Source organism: Gopherus evgoodei, chromosome 1, assembly GCF_007399415.2.
Source record: "Gopherus evgoodei ecotype Sinaloan lineage chromosome 1, rGopEvg1_v1.p, whole genome shotgun sequence".
Classification (NCBI taxonomy): Eukaryota; Metazoa; Chordata; order Testudines; family Testudinidae; genus Gopherus; species Gopherus evgoodei.
The window spans coordinates 289,882,322-289,909,812 of NC_044322.1; the positions used below are offsets into that span (position 1 = coordinate 289,882,322).

At 42.2% G+C, this 27,491-nt stretch overlaps 1 protein-coding gene across 1 annotated transcript in view; it reads right to left on the reverse strand.

The window, feature by feature from the left end:
- TMTC2 (transmembrane O-mannosyltransferase targeting cadherins 2) overlaps positions 1-27,491 on the reverse strand; it is a 402,975-nt gene that overhangs the window by 24,176 nt on the left and 351,308 nt on the right. The window contains exon 11 of the mRNA XM_030548615.1: positions 17,434-17,497. Coding sequence (XP_030404475.1) covers positions 17,434-17,497 — 64 coding nt within the window. The remainder of the gene's footprint in view (positions 1-17,433; positions 17,498-27,491) is intronic.

The following is a 27,491-nucleotide window of genomic DNA, read 5'->3' on the forward strand; positions in this document are numbered from 1 at the left end:
TATTACAGAGACAGACCTAGATGACATCATGATTTTTTTCCGTCTCTAATTTTGCTTATGCACAGGGCATATCCAGACATTGAACATGAAGACATTAATATATATATCCAAACTAAAAAATGGTTGATTTATAAATCTGTGGTTACCTAGGCCTCCATTCAGCAAGGTATCTGTGCTTAAAGTTTGGCATGTGCCTAACTATCTTCTGAACTGTGGTCTTGAAAGTACAATTCAAAATAATTACTCAACTGTGAAATTTTATGACAAATCCTGCATTCTAATCCCAAATAAGGAGTCCTTAAAGCAAAATTTCCTGGTAGCTAAGTAGTATTGTGATAAGTACCTTAGAATATGTGTAACAATGGTAATAAAAATCATGCATAGTTTTGTGCAATTTTGACCTTTTATGTACATTCATTTATTCACACAAGCAGATTTTGCATACTATGGTAGTATGTATTGGGAAATTTACCCCCAAATGTTTTGTTTTACATACACAGGTTTTTTGACAGAAAAATACTTTTTTATGAAGTTCTAAGGAAATCTACTCTACTGTACCACTTACACATAATAGGACAACCCAAAGATTTTCATTATATGTATTACGTCCTTGCTATGAGCTATATACTGTCTGAAAACATATTACCCAATAGATCAGTGATCAGAAAGATGCTCCGTCTAATTAACTTAAAGCACTAAATTACTATTTTTTAAATTATTAAGATTAATTGATGGATGATTTCCTGATGAGCAAAGGGTTAATTAATATCAAATTAAACAGTCAGATTATTTTCTAATTCCTTGATTCCCTCATTAAACTCCCTGTCAATTAACATTATACAAATGCTATAGTTTATACAGCCTACAGAGATTAGATACACAATATATGCATTCTAGCAATAATTAGGATGAAAAAGATTTAATATATAGGGTAAAAGGGCAAAAATTTTAATAGATGAAAAATGAAAAGTAAAGCACCGCCGCTATCATATTACTTTAACAAAACAAATCTCACAAAACCAAGTCTCCCTCCCTCTGCTCTGCAGAGTATTTCTGTATAAACAATTTTGCTCTTTGAAAAATAACTCTCATAATTATTGTCTCATACTTTGCCTTATATGTTTAAAAGAGTACCAGTAATTAAAGGGTTTGATTTTCTTTCAACAGGGAGGTAAATCGTGAGTAACTCCAATGGTGCTAACAATGTGACATTCATGTACATGAAAGATCAGGTCCAAAATGGTCAACTGAACTTGTGCAATTTAGTGTGTGTGCAGGCAATACACTTTTTTTTGTACATTTTAGATTTTATTTCAAAGTAGTTACGGTTACTCAAGTGTGACATCCAGCCAGTGTATCCTCTTAAAATAGGAAATACTAAATTAGGGGACATCTCTTAACCAAGCCCTAATGTCCTCACAACAGGGTTCTGGTGATTGCTTGAAATAGTTTCAGAATTTGAATTTAACTGTTTTCACTCTTAACTAGACAAGAGTGTCACAGAAAGATTTCTTTGTAAATGAAAAGAGTGTGCGTCTGTTTTCTTTGTCTATTTTTGTTCTCTTAAATTAAAGCTCAGAATGGTAATATTGTGGTTTGAAACCTCCCAGAGTCACAGCTCGCATATGAAGTTGGAACACATGAATGTTAGGGTAAGGATCTAAGCATTCCATAGTACGGAATACTGAGTTCAGTTTTAAAGCCTTTGCTTTTACAGAGCTGCTAGCCGGCATGAGTACACCCAGGGCCAGTGCTTCCATTTAGGCGACCTAAGCGGTAGCCTAGGACACCAGGATTTGGGAGGGCAGCCCTCGGCGGCAATTTGGCAGCAGTTGGGGGGGGGTCCTTCTGCGCTCCGGGTCTTCGGCGGCAATTTTGCGACAGGTCCTTCACTCGCTCTGGGACCTGCCGCTGAAGTGCCCAGAAGACCGGGAGCACGAAAGGACCCCCACTCCGCAGAATTCCCGCCAACCAGGAGCATGGAAGGACCCCCGCCTAGGGCGCCAAAAACCCTGGCGCTGCTCCTGAGTACATCTCTCCCTGACATAACGCTGTCCTCAGGAGCCAAAAATTCTTACTGAGTTATAGGTGAAACCACGTTATATCAAACTTGCTTTGATCCACCGGAGTGCACAGACCCGCCCCCCAGGAGCACTGCTTTACCGTGTTATATCCAAATTTGTGTTATATTGGGTCGCATTATATCACAGTAGAGGTGTATGTGCAAAGCATCATAGGAGATGACTGTAAAATATTTTCATGTATTTCCCAAAGGAAATTCAATGTTTTCCATAGCTGAACGTGCTTTTCAAATCAAACAATTCATCCGGATATTCCACTTCAGTATGGCTGGTAAATATCCATTTTTAAATATAATCTTTCCAAGAACTTTTCTTCTGAGAGGTACCTTGTCCCCAGGCAGAGATGGTTATGAGGGGGGATATTTGAATAAAGACAAGAGAGAGGCATCTCTTCAAGATCAAGCACACCAGCAAGCACCAATCTTTGGGATCTTCAGGCAGGCAATTGTGTACAAGCTACTGATACAGTTTAAAAATATTTAATAGGAGTTGTAATGAACCATCACCTAATAGCTGAAGGGAAGTAGGCTGTACCCTGGGAAAATGACTCTAAGCAGGGGCCAGAGAGAGGATCAGCACTTGGGTTAAAGGTGACCCAGTCAAGAGAACAGCAGGTGCAAGAACTGTGCAATTTTCCCTGCCCTACCACCATAAGCAGGAGACAGGATAGGAGGCATCATGGTTAGGCCTGTCCAGGAGATGGTGAGAGGAATCTGCAGCAGCTCTTTTCACTGCTGAAGTGGGATGGTGTGGGGAAGTCTCACAGGCAGATGGTGTTGGTATCAGGGAACTGGCAGATATGCATATGATGCACATGATCCTGGCAGCTCAAGCAAGCAGTAGGAGTTTCAACACCATGAAACAGCTTACCTTTGTATTTTCTGGACCTTCAGAAGCAAGTATGGGGACAGATTTGGAAGTATACATTTATGTTCATTCCACATTTTACTGGATGCAGGACCAAAAATGGGTCACATGGTAACCCACATAGTATTGATTTTGCGTAAGCAAAGAAAGTGAGGGGTTTCAGAGTGGCAGAAGGAATGCTATAGAATCCACTCCTGCCCTTAGTGCTAGAACTGACATATTGGAAGCTGTCACTTAGTTTATGAAGATTGACTTCAGCAAATAGGGACTGGTCTTCAATGAAGATGATCAGACTGAATTGCTTAAGATTCAGTCATCTTCCATGGACTCACCTCTGCTGTAGTCATTGTTCCTACCAGGATAGTTGAAAGGGCTGCCAAAGATTCAGGAGTGAGGCAAATATGGAAATCTGGTGTATGTGCAGCACAAGGAAGAATTTACATGCTAAAGCAAATTTTGATTATATATGTTTGCCTGGGATTTTCAGGCTGGACAGAGATACATGGTGGAAAGAAGATCTGACATTTACTATTCATTATTCTAAATTTCTTCTTGTTGTATGCAGATATCAGAGCTCAATGTCCAGGTTCAGTAACCAGACAATAGCCCTACTATCAAGAGAAGGTAAGTACTGTATACCACCCTTCATATGTTGAGTTGGGCACTCTTCCACCACAAGAGTTATTATCTGCAACGCTGCCCCACAGTCACAGCATGAAGAGGCTAATCCAGTGCATAGTTGCAGCAATTCTGGATGAGTCAGAGAGTAGCACCTTGATCCTCACCCAGGATTGACAACCAGGAGGTAGGTGGAGTGTTAGATTCTCATTCCCACCGATGCTTCCCCTCTATAAGAACTGCCTTAACATCGCGCCCTCAGTCAGAAGCAAAAGCAAAGCCAATGTAGATGAAATGCAAAATCGAAATTCAAGTTTTCATTATAAAAAGAGAAAGACAAAAGTTAAATTTATAATACTATAGAAGCTACCTATTCTGTTTTATAGGAACTGTTGTCATAAATTAAAAAACATTAGCAACAATGACTATAAGGAAGCATGTTTCTCCTAGGAGGGCTAAGTAAAAATAATACAGTAAATGGTAGGGATTTCCAGGAATCTAGGAAGACAGACAATCTACTTTCAACAATTAGGCAGTTCCATACTTAGTAGAGGTTTGATTTCATCATGAAGGCTCTGATATTGCAATTAATTCTGCATGTATGATGTTGGTCATGAAATCCATATCACAAGCATTTGGAAAAACATGGCATACTGCACTTTTTAGAATTGTTTACATCTTGTATTGCACTAGCCATTTATATCAACCCTTCAAGTCAAGAAATGCTTTAGTTTTCCACAACGTGATTAAGCTATCCAGCAGAGATTGTATTTGCTTTACCTAAAGGTGCAGCTCTCCTTACCCACTCATTCTGTGTGTGTGTCTTTGTGTATGTTGTTACAGTAAGATATTTAATCAAACCCCTTTGAAGTGGAAGAGTGGAAACAGCTGTCTCTGACAACGTGATGATGACATGGGGCTTAAAACTGTCAAGAGATGCAGACTGCAAGCAGCACTAGGAGGGTAGTGGCTTGCAGCTCATGGCATCTTCAAGAGGAATGTATCTAAACCAATCAGTTCAAGGTAGTGGCTCAAAGTCTCAAAGATCTGGTGAGCTTTCATTTAACACTCCATAGGCCATTCTTCAAAGTGCCCCTTCTTTTCAAGAGTGATGGCCAGATGTGGAGGAGCTTTTGCGGGCTATGTTGTCCAAGTTCAGACTTTAAGAAATTAGGAATGCTACACTATTACACAAATGGTGTCCCAACAAATAAATAAAAGTTAAGGTTTAATCAATATCTTATGTTCTGGAAAATGACATCAGATTAAACAAGTTCCTAGATCACTGATTTTTCCACAACAAAAATAGCTTGAAACACATTTTTGAAGTGCCTAATAACATACCCAAAGAATTTTCTGGTTTTGGAACATCACAAAGGAGTGATAAGTAGAAATCATCTCTAAGCACAGATCTTTCTCAGTAATATTCCCATTTATATAATTATGGGGAAATAGCTAAATGTCTATAAATTCTCTTCCTGTATATCTTGGAATACAGTTCCATACTTGTGCAGTGGTATTTGTTATTACCAGGCTGGATTAACATTTTCCCAGTTAACACTCATTGAGAATAACATTGCCAGAATTAACACATATTTGTAGTGATTGAGAAGGATCTAATAGGATTTACCCCAGGGGCAGCTCCAGGCATTTTGCCGTCCCAAGCACGGCAGGCAGGCTGCCTTCGGCGGCTTGCCTGCGGAGGGTCTGCTGGTCCCGCGGCTTCGGTGGGACCAGCGAACCCTCTGCAGGCAAGCCACCAAAGGCAGCCTGCCTGCTGCCCCCACGGCGACCGGCAGTGTGCCCCCAGTGGCTTGCCGCCCCAAGCACGCGCTTGGCATGCTGGTGCCTGGAGCGGCCCCGATTTACCCATGTAGATGAAATGCAAAATCGAAATTCAAGTTTTCATTATAAAAAGAGAAAGACAAAAGTTAAATTTATAATACTATAGAAGCTACCTATTCTGTTTTATAGGAACTGTTGTCATAAATTAAAAAACATTAGCAACAATGACTATAAGGAAGCATGTTTCTCCTAGGAGGGCGGCCCCGATTTACCCATGGCAAATAAAGATAAATAAAATAAGAATGTATTGTTCACGCATCAGCCTTGTGACAGAAAAGAACATAAGTAGGCTGATGTGTGAACCTCATTTAAAAATACAATTAAAACAAAAACAGCATTGCATTTTTGTAGTGATTACTATAGTTGACAGAAGTTCATGCTCCCCTGAAATCTCATTGGATGAAAATTGTTATAAGTGATATTAGCATATCTCTGTTGATAAAAGGGCTGACACATGAATATTATTAAGATGGAACTAATAACAGGCAGAATGTTTTCTCCCTGCTTCATGGTTGTACATCATATTCTACTGCTGTTGGGCTGCATTGTCATAATTCTTGTAGTCCAGGAGCATTTATATATATAAAACTCACCTGTGCTGAATTCAAGACCACTCCCACTTCAGAGAAAAAAATGCAACATTTTTGGAGGCAACTACAGTAGGAAAATATAGCATTTCCAATATTTTTCAATACAATCATAGAATCATAAAATATGTAGGGTTGGAAGGGACCTAAAGAGGTCATAAAGTCCTCCTTCCCATGCTGATGAGGGACCCACACTCCCTGATGGGTATGTGTCCAACCTATTCTTAAAAACCTCCAGTGATGGGGATTCCACAATCTCATTTGGTAATCTATTCCAGAATTTAACTATCTTTATAGTTAGAAAGTTTTTCCTAATATCTAATTGATTAACCTCTTCTTTGTAACAGGCTTTAAGATATCTGAAGATAGTTAACAGGTTGCTCCTCAGTCTTCTTTTCTCAAGACTAAATATGACTAGTTTTTTAATCTTTCCTCATAGGTGAGGCTTTCTAAACTTTTTATCATCTTTTTGTTCTCCTCTGGACTCCCTCCAATTCATGAATATCTTTCTTAAAGCGTGGTGCCCAAAACTGGACACAGTACTCGAGCTGAAGACTCACCAGTGCTGAGCAGAGCTGCAGTTACCTCCCATGACTTACATAAACACTTTTAGCCTTTTTTTTTTTGCAACTGCACCACATTGTTGGCTCATCTTCCATTTGTGATCCACTATAACCCGCAGATTTTGTTCAGTAGTACTACTGCCTAGACCAGGGTTTGGCAACCTTTCAGAAGAGCTGTGCCGAGTCTTCATTTATTCACTCTAATTTAAGGTTTCGCGTGCCAGTAATACATTTTAACGTTTTTAGAAGGTCTCTTTTTAAAAGTCCATAACATATAACTTAACTATTGTTGTATGTAAAGTAAATAAGGTTTTTTAAATGTTTAAGAAGCTTCTTTTAAAAATAAATTAAAATGCAGTCCCCCGGACTGGTGGCCAGGACCAGGGCAGTGTGAGTGCCACTGAAAATCAGCTTGCGTGCAGCCTTTGGCACCCGTGCCATAGGTTGCCTACCCCGGCTTAGACAGTTATTCCTCGTTTTGTATTTCTTCAATTTGTCCTTCCCAACTGAAGTACTTTGCACTTGTCCTTGTTGAATTTCATCTTGTTGATTTCAAACCAATTATCCAATTTATCAAGATCCTTTTGAATTCTAGTCCTATCCTCCAAAGAACTTACAACCCCTCCCAAACTGGAAATTTTATAACCATACCCTTCACTCCATTATCCAAGTCATTAATGAAAATATTTACCAGTCCTGGACTCAGGACAGACCCCAGGGAGACCTAACAGAAACATCTTACAATCACAAGTTTATTCAGTGCTGATTTTTGAAGAATTTCATTGTACATCAACCTGATTTTTAAAACATAATTCTATTACTGTATTAGTTTGTCTATTTCAGATTGAGTGTTTCTCCTCTTGCCACCAAACACTTTTTCCCCCTCACTCTGAGAATGGAGCCTTTTTACAACTACTACAGTAAAAATGAATTAGTTCAGCAGCAGAGTGCAAGGTGGCTCAGGATGAAGAATTTTATTGCTGTAGCCTCTGCTGCTTACAGCTGTGTCCTAACCTCATGGCAATGTACAAAACAGAATAGATGTGCAAGACACAAATGCTCCAACAGGGATGAAATACTCTGTCTACAAAAAGTACAGTATTAGTCAAGTGAGTAATTCTGGGTGAACGTCATACAACGTGAGACTATCTATTCATTGCTACAGATAGCTGAATCAATTTTCACAAAACAAGAACTGGCTTGAATCTTTGCTTATCCTGCAGACTGAACAGACTATAAAGCCAGAACGGACCACTGTGATCATCTTGTCTGACCTTCTGTATAATTCAGGTCATTGATCTTCCCTGAATTAACTCCTGTACCCAGCATCCTTTACAATCTTCTGCTGGGGCAGCTTACCTGTGTTTAAGTCCACGCCGTCACATCTTCACTACTATTGTTACCCATGCTTGTTAAAGTTAGCATGGGTATGCCTACTCATGCTATAATCACCCCTCAGTTAGCAGTGTAGATGTACCCTAGTCTAGAGTGAATAATTAAAAGTTATGAATAAAACGGTAAGGTATGGAAAGGTGAGTAGAACTGAGACAAAAACAAAGTAAACTGATATGAAAAAGTTTAATCTGTGTAAGAATTAGGGAATGGTATCTGTCAAGTGTCATGCACCTTGTAGGGTGGATGCATACCTGCATCACAGGCGCCAACTTTCAGCTTTCCCTGGGGGTACTCCATCCTGAAAACCCACCTCCTTCAACCCTTCCCCCAAGTCCTCATCTTCGCTTTGCCTCTTTTCGTCCCCACTCCATCCCCAACACATCTTCTAGCCCCCATCTGCCTCTTCCCGTCCCCGCTCCGCCCCTTCCCCCCAAGCATGCTCCTGCCCTCGCTCTGCCTCTTCCAGCCGCTGCTTCTCCCCCTTCCCCCAGCACCTCCCGCCCACTGCCAACAGAGATTGGACAAGGTCATGTCAGGCAGAGCTGGTAACAAACCAGCTGTCTACAATGACAGACCCGGGCCCTCATCCACTTTGCTACAGTGCCTTTCCAGGTGAAATGGGCTAAATGATCTCTTTGTGTAACCCCTGCCAACCGCGTGGGTCTTGGTTGCTCTCAAGTGGCTAGAACATATATAGAGATTAATGATTTTGTTACTGCATCCATAATAATGGGACTGATCCATTAGTTGAAGTGGTAGGTGTTCATACTTTTAGATCAAGAGATCCCAGGTTCAGTTGCTTTAGATCAGTGGTGGGCAACCTGCACACAGCTCGTCAGGGTAATCTGCTGGCGAGCCGTTAGACAGTTTGTTAACACTATATCAAGTATCAGAGGGGTAGTCATGTTAGTCTGGATCTGTAAAAGCAGCAAAGAGTCCTGTGGCACCTTGTAGACTAACAGACATTTTGGAGCATGAGCTTTCGTGGCATCCGACGAAGTGGGTATTCACCCACGAAAGCTCATGCTCCAAAACGTCTGTTAGTCTATAAGGTGCTTTGTGTACACTGACTGTCTGCAGGCACAGCTGCCTGCAGCTCCCAGTGGCTGCAGTTCACTGTTCCTGGCCAATGGGAGCTGCAGGAAGCGGCAGCCAGCACATCCCTGTGGCCTGCGCCGCTTCCCGCACTTCCATTGGCCGAGAACAGCAAACCGCAGCCACTGGGAGCTGCAGATGGCTGTGACTGTGGATGGTCAATGTAAACAAACTGTCTTGCGGCCTGCCAGCGGATTACCCTGATGGGCCACATGTTGCCTGTGGGCTGCAGGTTGCCCACAACTGCTTTAGATGACCCAAACAGGGATGCTGTTACACTTGTCTGTGTAGTCTCTTACCACTAATCATACTCTACTCCCAGAGTCAGGAGTCCTGAGAACCAGGTAGTTCACAAATAATTGTATTGCCCTCACAGAGGATAATACCATGTCTTCCCAGACAGTTCCTCCAATAGCAGATGTGGCAGTGGTCTATGCTGTGCATCTGATGGTTGTGCATTCAAACACAGTAGCTGATCCATGTTGGAGGAAAATCTATTTAAGTTAGTGTGTGGAACCTGGAATAATTGTTGAAATGACTTTATAATGCAAAAAAATATAGTTAGAGGTTAATTTGGACATTCTGTCAATACTGGTTTTATTGATATATTTTTAGTTTTTGTATTTTGGTTAATGGGAATGGTCCCATTAAGAACAAGGTGCCACGGATGGGCTTGTATGAGGAAGACAGAGCAGTGTGTTGCTTTCCAGAAAGCAATCTTCATGCCTGAAGGTATAGTATTAGCATTTATTAGGAGGCTCAGAACATTGCTTAATAAGCTTCAGAGCCTTTTGCCCATAGGTCACCAGTATGAATCCATCCAAACTCAGTAGGAATGAAGTTGTGTCCCATTAATGCAGGTTTGGTGGCCCTTATATGCAATGAGTTTGGTGGGTCTTAATTCCAGCTGCTGTAGTACAAATGCAGCAACATACTTTGCACAATTGTCAGATGTAACAGAGAGGCCAAGAACTTCATGGACTTTGGAAAATGAGCTGCCCCTGTTGCACTAGACCAGGGGTTCTCAAACTTCATTGCACCGCAATCTCCTTCTAACACCAAAAATTACTTCACAACCCAGGAGGGGGGACCGAAGCCTGAGCCTGCCCACTGCCCCGGGTGTGGGGCCCAAAGTCTGAGCCTCACCGCTTTGGGCAGGGGGGCTAAAGCTGAAACTCTAGGGCTTCAGCCCCAGGCAGGGGGCCTGCAACCTGAGCCCCGCAGCCCAGGGCTGAAGCCCTCAGGCTTTGGCTTCGGCCTTGGGCAGTGGCGCTCGGGATTCAGCCCTGGGCCCCAGCAAGTCTAAGCAAACCCTGGCAACCCCGTTCAAAGAGGGTTACGACCCACTCTGGGATCCCGACCCACAGTTTGAGAACCGCTGCCCTAGATGATTTTCCTCCACATCAGAGCTGGGGAATGCTGGCAGGGCAGTGTTTGGAAAGCTTTCACTGTTGCTCCTCTGTAGATAAATAGTTCCTTCATCAGGACTGCTTGATATTAAATCCACATAAATTGTTTAAAGCTGGAGTCTTAAGGTTATGTATAAATTGCTGCACATATGCAACATAGCTCATTAAATTATTTGGATAAAGTATTATTTGCATAACCCTTTTCTCGCCTCCCCTCCCCCCGAATTAATTGGCAGTAAATGGTTGAAAATAAAGATGGTTACTCAAATTAAACTGAAAAGATTACATGCTTCTAATTTATTTTCCTTCTTAAGTAAATGATCTGAGTTCCAACACTCTGCCAACCCACCCCCCCCTTCAAAATAAACCTCTAGAAGTTACCTGAAGAGAGAACAGAAGTTATTCTGGTGATGAAGCACCATATCATTGGAATAAAGCCAGTGCTCAGTGGAATACCTTTGATACTCTATCCTCAAACTGTACTATATTCTCCAAATTTCAGATGACTACAGAAATAAACAGCAGATTACTAAAAGACCTTTTGAGAGTAAAATGATTAACTGAAAATTTAAGAATAGTGGTTGTACCAACTATGTACCATTTGAGTTGCTTTCCAACATTTAAGATGTCCCTTAGTCAAAAAAAGTATGAGGACTTCTTAAAAGCATACAGAAAATTCTTCAGTTCTCCAAATGGAAACTTACAAAGTGGGTATGAAAAAAACAAAGAATGGAATATGGAAAGCTGTCATTGCTACAGAAAGTTAGCTAAGGATTTTTGCATATTTAAACTAAGCATTTCATAATTTCAGACCATCTGTTTTTTTTCATGTATTTTTACTTTTGAGTCTGAATTTTCCTCAATTTGTTTTTAAATCTACTATATTTTTTTAGGAATTTTGTTGATGTTGTTTTATTATAAAGTTACTGAAATATATTTTCAACAAGAGCTCAGCTGCAACAACAGACGGCTGCAGCGGCACAGCAGCCAGCAAACAGAGCTGTAAACAGGGGAGTTTCAGAGGGAGTTCTCTTGGAGGAGCAGGTTTTTGTATTTTGTGTATTGTATTGTGTAGTTTGTATGTGTGGAGGCTGCTAGGGGCAGTGTGCTGGGAGAGAAGCTGAGCCCTGTTTAGGGGGCGGGGCTTATCTGCTTAGGGGTCCTATAAAAGTAGCCAGCCAGCGGCATAGACAGCTGCAGCGGTACAGCAGCCAGCAAACAGAGCTCTAAACAGGGGAGTTTCAGAGGGATTTTACAGGGGGAGGTGTGGGGGAGAATAAGAGAACTAGGCAAAGGAACCGACAGGCTAGTTAAGGGAGTGGGTGGTGGTCTGCCAGTGTTCTGGTGTCTGTTGGGGGTTTGTGTTATGTTGTGTTTCTTGGACTACCAGGTTTTAGGTGAGAAGGCTATGACTGATACAGAGGCAGCAGTGAAAGACACAATGAGGATGACTGGATGTGGAACCTGCGGCATGTACATGATCCTGGAGGGGGTACCTGGAAAGAGTTTCGTCTGCATGAAGTGCCGCCTGATAGAGCTGTTGGAAGAAAAGATCTGAGGATTGGAGATGCAGGTGGAAACTCTGGTCGAGTTTAGAAGGGGGGTTGAGTGGATGATGGAGCAAAGACATGAGGAGGCTGAAGGGATAAGCTCAGACTTGCAGATGGAAGCAGGACCAAAGAACTCTGAGGGGAGACTGCTGGGTGAGGAAAGTGGACAGTGGAAGCATGTGACTAAGAGAACCAGGCAGAGGAAAAGACGGGCCAGTGAGGGAGAAATAGAGCTCAGGAACAGGTTTACAGAGTTGGAAAATGAAGAAGGGGCACAGCAGGTGGTTGCTGAAGGAGAGAGGGCAAGGAAAAAGAGAAGAGCTGTTAGTCCTACAGGCAGAGGGGAGGAGTCAATGGAGGCAACATCAAATATGAGCCCCAGGAGGATTGCAAGGGGGAATAGGAATCGAGAGGACTTGCAGCCAGTGGGTGCAGGGGATAGACCGGAGAATCACACTGTCACCAGGAAAAGGCAGGTCTACGTGATTGGGGACTCCTTACTGAGAAGAATAGACAGGCCTGTAACTAGAGCTGATCCAGAGAACAGAAGGGTGTGCTGTCTGCTGGGGGCTAAGATATGGGATGTGGACCTGAGGCTGAAAAGGATTCTAATGGGAGCGGGAAAGAATCCGATGATTGTCCTTCATGTGAGAACGAATGATACGGCTAGATTCTCGCTGGAATGTATCAAGGGAGACTATGCCAGACTGGGGAAGATGCTTAAGGAAATCAAGGCTCAGGTGATCTTCAGTGGGATTCTGCTGGTTCCTAGAGAAGGGCAACAAAGGTGTGACAAGATTATGGCGATCAACAGATGGCTCAGCCAGTGGTGCTATAAGGAGGGCTTTTGGATGTACGGCCACTGGGAAGCATTTAGGGACAGAAGACTGTTCTCTTGGGATGGACTTCACCTGAGTAAGGAGGGAAATAGACTTCTAGGATGGAGGCTCGCCCAACTGATTAAGAGAGCTTTAAACTAGGAATTTGGGGGAGATGGTTGGGAGATGTCCAGGTTATCTCCACGCTGGAATTTAACCTTGAGAGGGAAGAAAACAAAATAAGAGGGGATACAGCCATGGACAGAAGAATTGACATAAGGAGGAAGGGTAGTGTATATACCAGTCTAACAGGTGATGCTGGTGGTAGAATGTCTGTGCCTAACAGGGTAAAGAATGTCAGTGAAGCCAAATGGCAAAAATTAAGATGTCTGTACACTAATGCGAGGAGCCTAGGGAACAAAATGGAGGAACTAGAGCTACTGGTGCAGGAAGTGAAACCGGGTATTATAGGGATAACAGAAACATGGTGGAATAGTAGTCATGACTGGAGTACAGGTATTGAAGGCTATGTGCTGTTTAGAAAAGACAGAAATAAAGGCAAAGGTGGTGGAGTAGCATTGTATATCAATGATGAGGTTAACTGTAAAGAAATAAGAAGTGATGGAATGGATAAGACAGAGTCTGTCTGGGCAAAAATCACACTGGGAAAGAAAGCTACTAGAGCCTCCCCTGAGCTAGTGCTTGGGGTGTGCTACAGACCGCCGGGATGTGATTTGGATATGGATAGAGACCTCTTTAATGTTTTTAATGAAGTAAACACTAATGGGAATTGTGTGATCATGGGAGACTAACTTCCCAGATATAGACTGGAGGACAAGTGCTAGTAAGAATAATAGGGCTCAGATTTTTCTGGATGTGATAGCTGATGGATTTCTTCACCAAGTAGCTGAAGAACAAACAAGAGGGGATGCCATTTTAGATTTGGTTTTGGTGAGTAGTGAGGACCTCACAGAAGAAATGGTTGTAGGGGACAACCTTGGTTCGAGTGATCATGAGCTAATTCAGTTCAAACTAGACGGAAGGATAAACAAAAATAGATCTGGGACTAGGGTTTTTGACTTCTCAAGGGCTAACTTTAAAGAATTAAGGAAATTAGTTAGGGAAGTGGATTGGACTGAAGAACTTGTGGATCTAAATGCGGAGGAGGCACGGAATTACTTTAAGTCGAAGCTGCAGAAACTATCAGAAGCCTGCATCCCAAGAAAGGGGAAAAAAACCATAGGCAGGAGTTGTAGACCAAGCTGGATGAGCAAGCATCTCAGAGAGGTGATTAAGAAAAAGCAGAAAGCCTACAAGGAGTGAAAGAAGGATGGGATTAGCAAGGAAAGCTACCTTAGTGAGGTCAGAACATGTAGAGATAAAGTGAGAGAGGCTAAAAGCCATGTAGAGTTGGACCTGCGAAGGGAATTAAAACCAATAGTAAAAGGTTTTATAGCCATATAAATAAGAAGAAAACAAAGAAAGAAGAAGTGGGACCGCTAAACACTGAGGATGGAATGGAGGTTAAGGATAACCTAGGCATGGCCCAATATCTAAATAAATACTTTGCCTCAGTCTTTAATAAGGCTAATGAGGAGCTTAGGGATAATGGAATGATGACAAATGGGAATGAAGATATGGAGGTAGATATTACCACATCTGAGGCAGAAGCCAAACTTGAAAAGCTTAATGGGACAAAATCGGAGGGCCCAGATAATCTTCATCCAAGAATATTAAAGGAACTGGCACATGAAATTGCAAGCCCATTAGCAAGAATGTTTAATGAATCAGTAAACTCAGGGGTTGTACCATACGACTGGAGAATTGCTAACATAGTTCCTATCTTTAAGAAAGGGAAAAAAAGTGATCCGAGTAACTATAGGCCTGTTAGTTTGACATCTGTAGTATGTAAGGTCTTGGAAAAAATTTTGAAGGAGAAAGTAGTTAAGGACATTGAGGTCAATGGTAATTGGGACAAATTACAACATGGTTTTACAAAAGGTAGACGGTGCCAAACCAACCTGATCTCCTTCTTTTGGAAGGTGACAGATTATTTAGACAAAGGAAATGCAGTAGATCTAATTTACCTCGATTTCAGTAAGGCATTTGACATGGCTCCACATGGGGAATTATTAGTTAAATTGGAAAAGATGGGGATCAATATGAAAATTGAAAGGTGGATAAGGAACTGGTTAAAGGGGAGACTCCAAGGGGTCGTACTGCAGGGTGAACTGTCAGGCTGGAAGGAGGTTACTAGTGGAGTTCCTCAAGGATCAGTTTTGGGACCAATCTTATTTAATCTTTTTATTACTGACCTTGGCACAAAAAGCGGGAATGTGCTAATAAAGTTTGCGGATGACACAAAGCTGGGAGGTATTGCTAACACAGAGAAGGACCGGGATATCATACAGGAAGATCTGGATGACCTTGTAAAGTGGAGTAATAGTAATAGGATGAAATTTAATAGTGAAAAGTGGAAGGTCATGCATTTAGGGATTAATAATAAGAATTTTAGTTATACATTGGGGACACATCAGTTGGAAGCAACAGAGGAGGAGAAGGACCTTGGAGTATTGGTTGATCACAGGATGACTATGAGCCGCCAATGTGATATGGCCGTTAAAAAAGCTAATGCAGTTTTAGGACGTATTAGGCGAGGTATTTCCAGCAAAGATAAGGAGGTGTTAGTACCATTATATAAGGCACTGGTGAGACCTCATCTGGAATACTGTGTGCAGTTCTGGTTTCCCATGTTTAAGAAGGATGAATTCAAACTGGGACAGGTTCAGAGACGGGCTACTAGGATGATCCGAGGAATGGAAAACCTGTCTTATGAAAGGAGACTCAAAGAGCTTGGCTTGTTTAGCCTAACCAAAAGAAGGTTGAGGGGGGATATGCTTGCTCTTTATAAATATATCAGAGGGATTAATATTAGGGAGGGAGAGGAATTATTTAAGCTTAGTACCAATGTAGACACAAGAATGAATGGGTATAAACTGGACACTAGAAAGTTTAGACTTGAAATTAGACGAAGGTTTCTAACCATTAGAAGAGTGAAGTTCTGGAACAGCCTTCCAAGGGGAGTAGTGGGGACGAAAGACATATCTGGCTTTAAGACTAAACTTGATAAGTTTATGGAAGGGATGGTATGATGGGATAGCTTAATTTTGGCAATTGATCTTTGATTATCAGCAGGTAAGTATGCCCAGTGGTCTGTGATGGGATGTTAGATGGGATGGGATCTGAGTTACTGCAGAGAATTCTTTCCTGAGTGCTGGCTGGTGAGTCTTGCCCACATGTTCAGGGTTTAGCTGATCGCCATATCTGGGGTCGGGAAGGCATGTTCCTCCGGGGCAGATTGGTGGAGGCCCTGGAGGTTTTTCACCTTCCTCTGCAGCGTGGGGCATGGGTCACTTGTTGGTGGATTCTCTGCAGCTTGAGGTCTTCAAACCATAATCTGAAGACTTCAATAACTCAGACATAGGTTGGGGGGTTGTTATAGAAGTGGATGGGTAGGATTCTGTGGCCTGCTTTGTACAGGAGGTCAGACTAGATGATCATATTGGTCCCTTGTGACCCTAAAGTCTATGAGTCTATGAGCTCAGAAAAGTATTTTTGTCTGGGAATATGTTTTCTAGATTTACTTCATTAGATAGCCCCAGGTGTTAAACATCTTGGGTGAGATCCTGGCCACAGTGATGTCAATGGGTGTTTTATCATTGACTTCAGGATTTCATGTCTTATTTCTAAATTGGGAAGGTAATCACACAAAATATACAATACGGGGTAAGTAATTGACAAAAAGAAAAAGCTGTCTTAATTACTTTTATTTTTTTTATTGAGTGTGAATTATTTCTTGAAGTCCTAATTCCACATGAGTGATGCTTATCGGAACATTCTAAAGAAACAATTATCAAGTTTAGTGATGTAGAAACAGGTTGGTTTTTTTTTAAAGGGCTGTGGATAAACCCATGTGCATGTTCCCCTCCAGTCTCCTCCATCCCTCCCTCCACACTCCTTTCTACCTTCTCTTCAAAGTAAAAAAAGTAGTTACTTTGCCTATGGTGCATAACAGGATGAAGTTATATCTGAGATAACAACAATTTTGGGATTGTATAAGAACAAAACTTTCATTACAGAGAAAAAGGCTGAATATTGTTTAAAATTTCTTATCTAGTATCTGGAACTCAGACAATCTTTCCATTCTCTGATGAAAAAGTCTGGCATTAGGAGAACCCCCAAAATGTAACACATTTGACTTTGCATAAGTACATCTAAGCCAAACCCTCCCCCCCCCCCCGGCCCTGCCCCCTCCCCCGGCCACTGCCCCAACTCATTTAAAACACAGTAATAATCAATCTTCTACTTGTTTTTGGAACTTTATACCAAGAAGAATGGAAAAAAATATAGTGATTAGTTTGACAAATGAAAAGCTTTACTTGATTTCTACTACTATCAAATTATTCATTAAAAGTATTCAAAGTACAGGCTCTGAGATCAAACACTCCTACGATTAGTTTTTCCTCAAAGCACCACAGGATTGAACACATCTGAGTTCATCGTTTTGAATAGCACATGCCATAAAGGGAAAAAAAAAACACTTACATTAGGTCTCAATCCTGCTGCCATTTCATAATACTTCTCCGCTGCTTCATTGAGACTGGCTTGCCTATTGGTACAGGGAAAAAAAATAAAACTACACTCAGCTTTTCTTAGGTAAACATGGAAAATGTACAGATGAACAACTGTATTTGCTTCCCCCATTTAAAAATATCCTATTATCAAATGCTAATATAAATATTATTTTTATAGCTCTGAATATCAGTTCTCTACAATGAAATGCTCTTTTTAGTCTTAGTCACATTTTAGTTATAATAGGATTTCTGTGTACATTGCAAAGAAATACAGTGGGCCAGATACAGTGAAACAGCTGATGCAAGTTTATGGCCCTTTGCCAGATTACACCAGCTGAAGATCTGGTAAAATATTTACAAAATTAGCCATATCTTCAAGTATTATATATGTCAAAGTTTGGGTTGTAACAAAGCAACTCATGTCTTTATTCCCTTTCAATAACACTGTCATAAGGATGCTGGCATACGCACAAGAACAACCAAATAAACTGAAGGGATGCCAGGTAGGTTACACCTTCCACTATTATTAATATTTTGCTTATTACAATGCTTAAACCAAACAGAAGGTCAAATGTAGTATGGTTTCCTGTACCAGGAGGAAGTTAAAAAGGAGCCCATGTGTCATCTGTAGAATTCTCACTCTTGGCAGGCGACTCTTGGCACATTTGTCTGTTAGGGGGGTTAAAGATGCATTCTTTGTTAAGTTCATATTCTTATCCTGTGGCACATTGTCTTGTAGCTTTTAGAGGATGGAAGAGGTGGGGAAAAAAGCATAACAAAACTCAGATTTCATCATTTTTTCCAGATTTTCAGAAGACTTGTAAGTATCATTTCCAGAACACTGGGATCTGCAGGTTTTACCTAAGAGGTTTTTTTAAACTGTTTATCGTTCAGGATCATAGATTGCAAGTGTTAAACCTCCATTCAACTTTCCACTGGAGTTTTGAAAATTAACCACACAATGTGCTGTTGGCAATTCATTCCAATCAATGCATTTTGATAGACAGTTATTGGTCTTTGGAGTAATATGGAGGAAGGAAAATCCTTTTGAAGTTTCACACAGTTTTCAAGCAAGTTGAAACCATTTCCTGACAAGCAGTTTGCCACAGGAAACCCAGTTTATACCCATCAACTGTTTTAAATTACTCTGCACATTTATCAGCTCAGTGGTTGAGCGGTTAGAAGTGAGTGTCTAAAAATATTTGTTTAGCACACTTCTGAAACATTCCTGCTGTTATAGTCAAAGGGATGTTGTGGCACTTAAAGCTCCTGAGCCAAAAAGCTAAATTTCACAACTTAGTAAAATACAAGTACAAATGAATGTGTCAGGGAGCTTTCATTTCACAGAAGGTCAGGAAATACAACAATCCTAAATGCAGCAAATTTATGTACAAACAATGTGCCTTGCTCAGGAGGTAAAGAAAAAAGGCACATTTTCCTTAGGAAAGAATTGCTTGCATACGAACATGGAATGGATTGAAATTTATGTCCCCTCTAGCTAATTGGAAATACATTACTCTCTTTCCTTCCTCAAATATATCTTGAAACATGGACCATTCCTTTTCAAGTTGAAGTCAATTTGAATTTATAGTTCCTTATTAAAAATTGTTTTTATAAATGCATTCAATCCAAACTAATCTTGTGAGGAAAATGCAAGTTCTATTATTGAGGCATTCATAAATCGTTTCTTCAGCTAAGGTACAGTAGAGTTCTGATTCACATTCTCACTGGAAATCTAAACTAGAATTCATTATGTTAAGCCCTGGAATGGTTTCCCCTTGAGAAAAAAAAAAGACATGGAGGTAGGAAATTGCAGTAACCCTATGCCACTAAGCAGCAAATGGCTCTGGATCAATGTCAAACAATGGAAGGGTTCCACTGGAGGATGCATAACTTAGAGAAAAATATTAGATACAACACTGATAAGAATAAAATTCAAGCAAGGGAAAGGAAGCCAGGAGAAACTGGGGAATAGCTAGAGAAGAAAGACTGCTTTCAATCATTCTGAACTATATCCTAGGCTTTCTATGGTGTGACCTTGAAAGCAGACCTGATTTCTGCTGCTTGACTCCCAATGCTTAAGTACAAATATCTGCCCTCTTCCACAACATAACTTGCTGACTAGCATTTAGATTCTGGTCAGAAGCAGCCCTTAAACTAAGCCTCTAGACCAGTGATACTCAGACTGAGACTCAGGAGTGGCAAGTGGCCATTTAATGTGTCTCCTGTGGCTCTTCGCAGCACATGATATTAAAACACTGTGTGATATAATAAATGTAATGTGGCTCCTGAACCACTGAGGTCTGAGTATCACTGGTCTAAACCCACCGGCTCTTATCCTTATGTATGTCTCACAGACTCACTGACCCAGACTTTAACACCAGAAGGGACCATTGTGATTATCTAGTCCAGAGGTGTGCAAACTACAGCCCGCAGGCCACATCCGGTCCACGGGACCCTCCTGCCCAGCCCCTGAGCTCCTGCCCTGGGAGGCTACCCCTGCCCCCTCCCCTGCTGTTCCCCCTCGCCCGCAGCCTCAGCTTGCTCTGCCACTAGCACAATGCTCTGAGCGGCGAGCCTGTGAGCTCCTGGGGCAGCGCAGCTGCAGAACTGGGGCCTGACCCAGTGCTCTGTGCTGCACAGTGGCGTGGTTGGCTCCAGCCGGGCGGCGCGGCTGCTTGTCCTGATGCTCTGGGTGGCACGGCTGTAGTGCAACCAGCCACTGGTGCTCCAGGCAGCGTGTTAAGGGGTTAGGGAGCAGGGGGGAGTTGGATAGAGGGCAGGGGAGTTCGGGGTGGTGGTCAGGGGGCGAGGGTGTGAATGGGGGCGGGGTCTCCAGGGGGAAGTCAGGAAGGAGGGGGGGATGGATGAGGCGGCAGGGGGCAGTTGGGGCTGAGGTTCCAGGGGCGATCAGGGGACAGGGAGAAGGGATGGTTGGATGAGGAAGGGGTCCCCGGTGGGTGGCCAGGAATGAGATCAGGGTTGGATGGGGCAGCAGGGGGAAGTCAGAGGCAGGGATTCCGGTGGTGGTCAGGGAACAGGGAGAAGTGTTTGGATGGGGGGGGGGGGCAGTCAGGAATGAGAGGAGGGATTGGGGTGGCAGGGATTCTGAGGGCTGTCGGGGACAGGGAATTGGATGGGGCAGGAATCCTGGGAGGGGGCGTCAGGGCGAGAAGCAGGAGGAGTCAGATGGGGGTGGGACCAGGCCATGCCTGGCTGTCTGGGAGGCACAGCCTCTGCTGAAAGGCCCTCAATACAATTTTAGAAACCCGATGTGGCCCTCAGGCCAAAAAGTTTGCCCACCCCATATCTAGTCTGACCTCCTGAACATTGCACACCGCAGAGTGTCACCCGCTCACTCCTGTAATAGACCCATAACCTCTGGCTGAGTTACTGAAGTCCTCAAATCATGATTAAAAGACTTAAGTTACAGAGAATACTCTAGTTCAAACCAGCAAGTCACTCGTATGCCATGCTGCAGAGGAAGGCAAAAAACCTCCAGGGTCTCTGCCAATCTAACCTGGGGGAAAATTCCTTCCTGACCCCAAAACCCACCAACCAGACACCTGGGAAGGAGTTACCTGTAGTAACTCAGAGCCCTCCCCATATAGTGTCAATTGACCACCTCGAATCTCACAATTGGACTTGAGTAAGTATGATTCCTAAGTTCCATGGACACCCCAAATAAAAGATAAACAATTCAAGACTGATTCATTTAAATTCTTATGTTGCTAATCAGCATTTAAAAATAAAAATAAAGTAGTGATTACATTCTACTTGTCTAGACATGCAAATATTTCAGTGGGAAGAAGGATTGTTAACCTACGTCAACTTGGCATCAGCTGTGTTATAAAGCCCTGAATTGAAAGCTCCTGGTATTAAGTGAGAATCTGGCACCTGCCCGACCAAAGAAAACCAGGAACTTCTATGTAAGTAAAAATAATCTAGAAAGCCAGAATTTGGCACCAATTCTTAATTCTTAAATGAAACTTTTGATGCTATAATAAAATCATGATCAGACAGTAAACATTTCAACCTTCATCCTATTTTTATTTATGTCACTCAATCACCCTCCACCCTGTTTTCAGTTTCTTATAAGTTTGCCAAACTTCAAGTATTTGGACTACATTTTGCATGCTGAGCATCAGGCCTTAGGCTGAAGTTTGTTTTGGACACACAGGCACAAAATTGGAAAGCTGCAGAGGACCTACAACTCACATTGACTCCCAAAGGCCCTGAACCTGCAATGAGCCTCAGATAGGCACACCTATGTCTCTGAAATCCAGAAACCTTACCTATTACAGAGCTCATTGCAAGTACAGGGTCTTTGTTAGGAAATATCAAATTGACTGCTTGCTTTATTAATATTAAGGAATTTCTCTATAATTAGTCTATTTCACAAAAGCTAAATGATAAATTGTATTTCTGTAAATATTTGAGTTTACATTAATATATTTCAATAAAACAAGGCAGTAGTCAAAGAAATATACAAGATAAGCACGACAGTTCAATATTTGAGTTTAGGCAATTATAAGTAAACTGGATTTCCTAATTCTGTATTGACGAGTGATAACATTTTCAGATCCTGCTTTCCTTGCTGACCAGAGTCATCCCACTGAAATAGTGGGACTGCCTGAGCAAGCCACGGCAAGCAAAAAGGATTTGCTCCTCTTATGAGTACAAAGAGTAACTTTGTTAATTATTTAAATGCCACTTATTCCTGTTATGTAGGAATGTTTATATTGCTCAGAGGAATGAATGTGGATGTTTGTAGTTAAACATTTATTCTACTCTGAGTTAATGTTTATGGGAAAAAGGTGCAAGAAAAGTTGCTCACTAAAATAAAAGACACTTTAAATGCAAAAGCTACTAAATTTTTTTAATAGTGTTTGTAGTGTTGTTGTAGCCATGTGGGTCCCATGCTGGTTAGAGAGACCAGGTGGTTGAGGTAATATCTTTTATTGAATCAACTTTTCTTGGTGAAAATTCAAAGTCTAAAAAAAGGTATTTCTTCACCCATCTTGTCTCTCTAAAACAGTGGTGGGCAACCTGCAGCCCGTCAGCGTAATCCACTGGTGCGCCACCAGACAGTTTGTTTACATTTGTACGGCTACCTGCAGCTCCCAGTGGCCATGGTTCATCGTTTCCACCAATGGGAGTTGCAGGAAGTGGCATGTGCCACAGGAATGTGCTGGCTGAGGCTTCCGGTAGCTCCCATTGTCCAGGAACGGCGAACTGCAGCCACTGGAAGCTATGAGTGGCCGTGCAAATGCAAAACTGTCTGGAAGCCTGCCAGTAGATTACCCTGATGTGGCCCGCAGGCTGGAGGTTGTTCACCGCTGCTCTAAAAAATGTAAGTAATTTTATATTTTTGGCTTTACAAAAACTGGCCTTTACCTCAAAAATCATACTGCTATCATGTATTGTTGTTATTACCTTCCTGTCATTTTGAATCTCTTGTTCTACATCCAGGCCAACACAAATCCTGTTGTTTTTTAATAAACAATTTATTTTAAATCCATCTCTTCTTCTCTGTAACGATAGCTACAAAGTTCATCCCGTTAACACCACTAATCTAACATTTTCTACCTCACAATCCTCCAGTCCATCTAGCATCTAAAATCATCTCTCTCACTTGACAATCAGCCTGCACAATTCCTCTGGGCCATTCCATTATCTACCATTGCCTGCTATGCTGTTTAAAATTCTCAGCTTTGCTTTCAAGGCAGCACTCACTTACCTCTCTGTTCTGGTTTGTTGTTGCATCCCACCTTACCACCTTTAACGCTCTGTTTATAACCATTCACTTCCTTTCCTTCTCACCCATATCTCTACACCCTCTTTCCTTCTAATCCAACTGCCTCGAACCATATCAGTTCTCTGTCATTCAAATTCATTCTGAAAACCCACCTCCTCCAAAAATCCCACAAACACTTTGGGATGGATTTGGAGTTGTTACAATAACTTACAAATATATATTCTGTTAGTCTGACTGTTATTTGTTGGTGTACAAATTACTGTACACAAATATTGAGTGAATTCACTAGCAGGATTGTCAAGAAATGTAGGCAGGAAGGAGGTAACAGACCAGCTAATAACCTCTCAGCAAACACCCAGGACTGTTGACTTTAATGTTGCTTCCTGGACTCCTGCTAAGCCAGCCACACCAATTTAACCAGACTCAGAAAACAGTAGGACTTGGGTCTGGACTTTGACACACTCCAGAGAAAGGGAGAGAGAAAGTGAACCCAGAGTGTTAGCCTGGGACCCAGTCTAAGGCCATGTCTACAATGCAAACTTTGGTTAATGCAAGTTACGTTGCCATACAGCCATCAAAGTTTGTATATCATGTGGGTGCGTGCAAATACTGCTGCTTGAATCAGCCCTGTGCTTACTCACCATAAGTGCTTCTCTTGATGCAAACTGTGGTGAACCATAGGTAGATTGCCACTTGCTGCCATCTGTCATAACAACTTTTGGGAAATTTTTTGCAATGTTGTTGGATAGGCATGACTCACACAGGGCTCAAGTTTCCAGTATGCAACTTTCTCCATCCCATAATGCCAGATATATCCCACAATTTGTACATCATTTTTAAAAAAACCCACAAAGCCGTGCAGCACTTTTCAGTGTCTGCCATCTCTGATAAAAGCACAGAACTTGTAGAACTCTGCACTGTTCTCATGAATGTTGCAAACACAGATCACATGAATCTCCTCTATTTCCAGACCTGTAGGAAGTACCATAACAATGAAGGACATTACAGTTTCTTCAAGGACAGTTTGCTGAGGAACACAGTGAAAAACTATTCACGGTTGTTGCTGGTGTTCATGGAGAAGCTGCAGATGTTGGAGTGCTGCTTCAAGGCAAGAGAAATGAGCACTGACTGGTGAGATCACATCGTAATGGAGATTTGGGATGACAAGTAGGAGGTGCAGAACTTTTGGATGTGAAAGGCCACATTCCTGAATCTATGTGCTGATGTCATCCAAGCCCAGGGACACTAGAATGAGAGCTGCACTGACAGTAAGGAAGTGAGTGGTGATGGCACTCCGGAAGCCTGGAATGCCAGATTGCCACCAGTCAGCGGGAAATCCTTATGAAGTTGGGAAAATCCACATTAGGGGCTTTTGTCATTCAAGTGTGCAGGGCTGTTAATTGTCTCTTGCTACACAGGACTTTGACTCTCAGCAATGTGACACAGTGGATAGATTTACAGCAATGGGGTTCCTGAACTGTTGTTGGGCACTAACCTACCTTCCCACAGAGTACATCAACAAAAAAGGCTACTTTTCTATGGTTATGCATGCACTGGTGGATCACTGGGGACACTTCACTGATGTCAGTGTGGGCTGGCCAGGGAAGGTGTATGACACGTGCATCTTTAAGAACACAGGTCTGTTCAGAGAGCTGTAAGCAGGAACATTCTTTCCCAACTGGGAGATTACCAGTGGCAATACTGAAAAGCCAATAGTGATTCTGGGGGACCCAGCTTCCCTCTGGCTCATGAAGCTGTATACTGGCCACCTCGACAACATCAAGGAAATATTCAACAATGGGCACAGCAGGTGCAGAATGACGGTTGAATGTGGTTTTGATAGACTGAAGGGACGCTGGAGGTGTTTACTCACTAGATTGGATGTCAGTGAGAAAAATATCCCAATAGTTACAGCTGCCTGTTCTGTCCTAAATAATATGTGTGAAGCAAAGGGGGAAAAGCTGCCACAGGGATGAAGGTGGAGTGGCTTTCTACTGATTTAGAACAGCCAGACACAAATGTCATTACAAGATCCCAATATGAAGCTATGCAGTTGATGAAGTCTTTAGAAGAGCACTAATGGCAATCCATAGTAGTTTTCTGTGCTGCTATGCTCTCTGGTCCTGGAGCTTTGGGTGTTGCTAAGAACTAAGTAGTGCTTGCTGTACATTTATAAATGAGACTAGGTATTTTCCTGATGCTAAGAATTATGTGGTGCTTGTTGTATATTTACAAGTAATGTTTGCTTTGAGCAACGCTCAACTATTGCATTCTGCAATATGTGTTGCAAATTAATAAAGATTTTTTGGAGAATAGAACTAGAATTTTATTCAATGGGGGAAAAATGCAGAAAAACAACATGCAAAACACCCACATGTAATGTAATGCAAACTTTTAACAAATTGGAAAGCCAGCAAACATTTCTGTCCATTTCAGTGCAAAAATGTAGTCCACTGGGGCTACACATACCTCAAATGTGGTTCTCACAAGTCAGTGTATGTGAAGCTGTGGTTCTCCTTGCTGTCCTGTGGCCTGGAGTGGTAAGGGTAAGGATGTGACCCATGATAACACTTAGTATGCTGGGGCGGGTGGGGGAGGCGGAAAAGAGAGGTGTAGGGAATAGCAACCATGGATGGAATAATGGAAGGGAGTTTTGAAACTTATATTTCCCTTTCTTCTTATTGACACTTCTTCTTTGGAACATCTCAGCACAGCACGGCTCTCTAGTCCTGCCAGGGTGAGTATGGCCTGCCAGGGATAGGGTGAGGGAAGGAGTTTCTGTTCCATGTGAAGCAATACAATTATGGTCCCTATTCCATGGGTACAAGTGGAGGGCAATGGCACCAACTACTGGCATTATTTTCCACATGTGGTGATAGTTTTAGATTATCGTTTAATCTTGAGGGCAACAAAGGCACCGAGTACACAGCTGCTACTGGGTCTCAAAGCTGCTCAGGCCTGTATGCTGCTAATTTATTTACTGCAACGGTGCCAGCTGAACTCATCGTGAAGCGACATGGGAAACTGTCTACCACAGAGAAAGAAATAAGGCAGTTATCCCTAAAAACACTGGTAAAGGATTGCAAAGTATCTCCATGAAAGTTTCATCAAGCTCTCTCAGGAGGATAGAAGGGACATCCCGATGTTCATGAACAAACTGTCCTGCACGGCCCTTTGCCTAATCCAACACGGAATGAAAAGCAGATGCCAACTCTACCTCTGTTTGTTATACTCTACTCTTTTGTCTCGTTAGCTTGGCTGGTAGGACTGGATCAAGTATGATGGAGTCTCAAACAGATCCTGGCTTGTGGTATGGCTGCAGCTTCCAACCACATCTTCCCACCTCTCTTCCTCCTCGGTATCCACACTAGTCTGAGGGATGCTGGTGGGATATCTGCCACATATGACATGCAGTTTGTTGTAAAAGCAGCAGAACTGCAGGACACAATTAGATCTATTGTTGGCCTCCCTGGCCTTGCACTATCCTGGGCAAAGTTCCTTTAATTTCACATGGCATTGCTGCTGATCCCTGTTATATCCCTCTGCCTGCAACCCGATGCAATCTGTTCATAGATGTCCATGTTTTTGCTTGCACAGTCTCTTCTTTCCATATGTTCAGGAGACCATTAACTCTTGTCTGCTCCTGGCAGGAGCACATCTACTGTGTGGAGCCGGCATGGTTGGTTGGGTAGTTGCATGCAACAAGGAAGAGCTATGAGATGTGTTTGCCAAGGTAGACTATCAGGAAAAAGCATTTCAAAAACTTGGGAGAGGGCTTCCAGTGTTCATGACCCCATGGCAGTGGAGCCTACTACACTCACACTGCGTTGACCCCAGTATATCAATCTTGGCTCCATGCCATTCAGGGAGGTGGTTTTACTTCTTGCTGTAATGGGGCGTTTATGTTGGCCAGAGACAAATTTGAGTGTTGACACAAGATGACTTATGTTGACCAAACTTTGTAATGTAGACCAGGCCTAAGAGTAGGAGAATAGCATGATTTTATATCAGGGTGGTAAAGGGCAAAGTCAAACCTGATGGGGGTACATTTAGAGATGCCATGAAGAGATGAGAGGTGCAGCTAGTCCTGTAAGGTTGACAATACTAACCTACCTTCATGATACACCATTGTCCCTCAGTATCACTCCTTCACTTTAAAGATAAAACCAAAACTCCATTTTATAGAGATTTTCATCATCTATGTGCCTAACTTCCTAGGCTAGTTTTCTTCATTAATCTAACGTTTAGACGAATGACTCTGGGTATGCCCA